Consider the following 4,941-nt stretch of genomic DNA (forward strand, 5'->3'; position numbering starts at 1 on the left):
ACACGGCGCTAATTGCAGTAGTGCCATCGATTTATCGATCACATGTGTGTGGAACATTCCGCGCAAGGTAATACTTTCCTAGATGATTTTAATTGAAAATTGAAATAGTTTTTTGTAAAGATTTACCCTCCTTTGGAAACCATCACTAAACCAACTTTTTTCTTAACACCGTAAGCAAATTAACTCAATTGAACCCCAGAAAGGCCATATCATGTAAAGCTACGGATACACACGGGGAGAAATTGAACGTGGAATGTTGCGCGAAATACTGAGGGCAGTTTGAAAACGTTCGTGGCTTAAAGATTTGATAACCCATAACGCTGTAATCTCCACCATCCTCCACCATCGCTCGTTTCTAACTCTACAGAACTACAGATGGCCTATCTGTAGAGCGTAATTGGTATAAAAAATATTTTTAGTTCAGAAGATTTTGCGAGCTTTTAAATGTGCTGACGATCTATTACTTTACCACCATGTTAGATAACATAATATTTACTCTACATTAAATGCATTGTCATAATTTCATCATCATCATTTCAGCCATAGGACGTCCACTGCTGAACATAGGCCTCCCCTAATGCTTTCCACGTTGATCGATTGCTCACTAAAGTGCAAATAAAATAATATCGCAATTATAACAACTCGTGTACAACGGACAGTTGACCACCCCTGTGCCATCAATTATTCGGAGCTTCGACATTGAATCGATGGGAAGTAGGTCACTCATATAAACAACACCGTCTAATACAGACCTGTCATGTCCCTTCAATAGAGCTGTCTTAGTACGTGGAACCTAAACTATTAAGTGTTTGTAAAAGTCAATAAAATCCGTGACAATGAAGACCCAGCAAGTTGGCGTGGACTACTGGGCAATGGGCAAGGCGATGTTTGTGTATATGGCCCTAACGGCTATGTGCTGGGTCATGCTCCGGCTTTTTAATGCTGTGTTCATGCTGCCGAGGCGCCTGCGCACCCAGCAACAGAACATACAAAACACCCTGGAGGAACTACAGGTGAATATCTACACTGTTACTCTAGCTATAACAACTACAGGACGATTCCCAGCTTTCGTTCCCACAGCTGCAACTCCTGTGTAGCCAGGATCTACAGCTTGACCGCTTATAGCTATAGAAATTAGTTTACACTTAAAAGTATTGTTCAAGAACGCGCAATAACCGCGCTAGTCCACTAAATAAAGCAGTTGTAAAGTACGTGAGCTGGTACCTAAGCAATTTCCCTGCTACTATAACGCGAGCAGGGAACAGCTGAGTTTGTTTTGAAAATTTTCACTTTCTCGGACGTGATGTTCAAAAACGGGTAGGAATTAGAAAAAAATGTTTAGGACAAAAAATCTAGAAGATTAATTTATTGGCTTTCATCGCGTCATAGATATTTTTTCTGTATGAAGCACCATTTTAAAGATATTAGCAAAAATCTCAAAAGTGGGATCTTTAACCCCCTTCCCCCACCCCTAGAGGTGGGGACTTTTAGTATGTTTACCTTCTCTCTCTAAGCATCCTGAACCAATTTCTGAAGAAATTGCTTAGGTACCAGCTCACGCACTCTACACCCCCTTTTTACTTTTTGAGTGGACTACGCGGTTTTTGGGTGGTTCTTTTTGGAGGTGCAGTTACGGTTTGAGGCAAGTCTGAACCAGGCTTTAAAATCTCCTCGTGCCTATGAAGTAAGGCTCGGTTTCCACCAAATCTTTTCATAAATCGCGAGTCATATTTTGACTGCTCAAAAAGGTCAATTAACTTGGATTTTTTTCACTGACTTACGACTGTCAAAAGCTCTTCTGAATAAAATATTACATAGGTACTACTACTAGGTACTTGGTAGCCGCGTCTTCCGCACACCTAAGCGTGTATTGTCAGCTTCAAGTAGTGACGCCCAAAGTAGTCTAAAGGTTTGCAACGCGTCTTTGTTACAATTGGAATTAAGTTGTCAACTTTTTGACCACTTTGGATGTCACGAAATATTTGACGCTGACTGTAACACAAATATAGTTCCAAAATACTGAACTGTCCTATGCATGACATTGACAGTGGGGCGCCACCGTCAATACCGGATCGCTGGTTCCGATTTTTGCCATGTTGGAAACCATATAGTTGAACGATGGTGGCGCCCCCCTGTCATTGAGTTTGGTGGGACAGTTCAGCGTGGGTCATCTATAATACGTATACGGTATGACAGTGCGCCCATGGTGACACGTTGTGAGTGACATCGTGTCGTGCTTTTTGACTTCCTTAAACATCGTAAAAATACGCGACAAGTTGCGAGTAACAATGTTGTCACGCAGTTGAAGAAATATCAGAAAGAAAAACTATCACTAAAAAAACTACGAGGTGCACTGTCAGTAACATAGTGTAACAACTCGAAAAGTTAAAATATTCAAGATTGTAAAAAAAATCAACAATTTTTTTTCAATCGGAATTGCAGTTTTCTTTTGTTATCTCGTTGTAATTAATGTAAATTAACTGTCTCCACCTCACAGTATACCTACTAAAACAAAACATTGTTTTTAGAAACGATTCCCCGACTTAAATATCACGGAAGAAGACCTCAAAAACGCAGAAAAGGAACTTGAAGAGTTCACTCGAGAAGAGAAAGACAAAGAAAGAGAAAGCAAGAGTGAGGAGACGCCACAAATAGAGGAAGACAAAAAAACAATATAACAAGTAGAGTACCAACGCACACCGCACTCACTACCTATTTATTTATTACTGAACGTTGAGGTAGGAACACAAATATTTTCCTATGTATTTATTATTAACTTATTATTACATATTTATTAATTAATAATATGTATTATTTTTAAAATTATAAAAAACTTGAAAAAATCGAACTGTTTAAGGCGGGAATCGAACCCAAGACCTTCCTCTTGCCGGGCGACTGCTCTTAGTTTTAGATGCAACTCTTAACGCTAAAAAAATTAAATAACAACATGTAATGTATTATTTTTAAAATCATAAAGGCGCGCACGCATGTTTGACTGTTGTCACCTTATAAGTACCATATTACGTTGTCTCTCTTTTTCTCTTTATAAAAGTGTAAAAAAGATTAGATATTATACTGTCACGGTGACAAAGAGTAACCCGTGCGCGCATAGCCTTAAATTCCGATTCTAAAAATGTCTCCGAGATTGCATAATTTTGCAACTGAAATGAATATCAGTTTCCGCGAATTCTACAATTCAATATTCCCATTTCTCGCTGCGACGGCATCTCCCCGGTTCTAAATCTAATCTCCATTAAATCAACCCCTGCTTTTTATAGCTGAGGGGTCGCAAGCTCGCGCAGTCCGCCGCCGTGCCGCCAGGTGACGCTACGAGCTTTAAGCTCGAACCGGCCGAGGCGTGGTGAGCTTTCGTCTCTATCGATCCGCTCACAACAAAATAGTGATGTTATTGTTAATTTTAGAGCACAAAAACAAATACGTCCGCAATGTGATAAATTGATAAGTTATCGCGTGAATGATGTCGATTAGTCGTCCGCGAACGTCGTGTGATGCCGCGCGTCCCGTCCGCGGTGGTGACAAGTGAACTGATGCTGCGAAGATGACACGGTCCAGCTACAGGCCCCTCATTCCGAGATCCTCGAACAACTCGTTGGACAACCGAGACATGGGGTGAGTACCTTTTGATTCATAATTAGAGACTTACAGATATTTAATATTGATTGGAAATTAGGGAAAATAAATCGCGATTTAAATGGGAATAGAGCTCAGGGGAATAATTTAAGATTCATTACCTACATCATATTAGTATAACGTGGGTTCGTGGATGATATGATTCGAGAAAAAGCAGTTGGTGTATTCTCGATCATATGCTAATGCAGATGACGAAACTGCGATGCTCTCAAGTATGTTAATGTGTGGCGCCGAGTAAAATAATTAAATGCTTTATTCTAAAGACAGGTAGGCATACAAAGCAGATCGAGGAAATCATCTAGAATTTTGTTTACCTACGTGTGTGAAACGAATCAAAAATTCCTTATCGCCGTGCTGAATTTATATTGAATTTATCTTTTTTTTACAAAGAATGTTTAAAAAAAGTAATAAGAAATGTAGAGAGAGGCTTGATATGCAAATCGGGTCTGGAATTTAATTCAAAGCCGCAAAACCGAGGTCTACTTTACATCAAAAATACTTATTGATAACAGCGAGGAAATCTTGACTTACTGACTTATGGTCCTATGTCCCCTAGATGGGGCAGAGGGCGTCCATAATATGTACACCAAATCATCGAAGTAAATATGTACACCAAAACGAGGAAATCTGATCGTCATTTAATATTATACAACTTATATCTCTATTTATTTAACTTTAAGTTATCTATGCCATCTTATTTAATCACGATCTTGAAATAATCAAACAAGGTGTGTCTCTAAATAATTGTAAGCCCAAGGTTAAATATTTCTTTGTTTTACAAAGGTAAAACCTATTTTAAAGAAAAAACAAAAAAAATATTTGATACAAAGAAGAATGTTGTACTAAACAAATAATATCACAAAATACACACAGAAAAAATAATAATATTGGTAATTTCTTACTAGAGTTTCATCATAAATCATCATTCACTTCAGTAGAGTGTATTATTTTTATTTTATTTTATTTTATTGTCTCATTAACTAAATACAGGACATAAATAACAATTATTGAAATAAACCCACTTGCATCATGTTTACAACGTGAGCCAGATGTCATAATGTACAATTTATTGTCCCAGTATTGATGCGCCCATGGCCATTGTTATCAGTTGTTATCAAACTACCCGCTACCGATAGAGACGAGAACAATGGGAGAGACTTTGGTCGAGACACATGTCTCATGTCTCATAAGCGCTACCTTTGTGTGCTGATGATAATAATATAAATAAACTTATGAAGCGTGGCGCAGTTTATAAATAGGTGCGATGAGAGCTGTTTACTCGTAATTAAA

At 38.3% G+C, this 4,941-nt stretch overlaps 1 protein-coding gene across 1 annotated transcript; it reads left to right on the plus strand.

Moving 5' to 3' along the window:
* Positions 1 to 721: 721 nt before the first annotated feature.
* On the plus strand, positions 722 to 2,751 carry LOC135074113 (uncharacterized). The gene is made up of 2 exons (XM_063968419.1): positions 722 to 1,013; positions 2,529 to 2,751. Exons 1-2 carry the CDS (start codon positions 837 to 839, stop codon positions 2,676 to 2,678), a joined length of 327 nt encoding a protein of 108 aa, XP_063824489.1. The 5' UTR covers positions 722 to 836; the 3' UTR covers positions 2,679 to 2,751.
* Positions 2,752 to 4,941: the final 2,190 nt, after the last annotated feature.

This window comes from Ostrinia nubilalis, chromosome 8 (assembly GCF_963855985.1).
Source record: "Ostrinia nubilalis chromosome 8, ilOstNubi1.1, whole genome shotgun sequence".
Lineage (NCBI taxonomy): Eukaryota > Metazoa > Arthropoda > Insecta > Lepidoptera > Crambidae > Ostrinia > Ostrinia nubilalis.

Coding starts and splice junctions, on each gene's coding strand:
- LOC135074113 (XM_063968419.1), top strand. CDS start 837: ATGAAGACCCAGCAAGTTGGCGTGGACTACTGGGCAATGGGCAAGGCG. Junction 1,014..2,528: donor ACACCCTGGAGGAACTACAG/GTGAATATCTAC, acceptor CATTGTTTTTAG/AAACGATTCCCCGACTTAAA.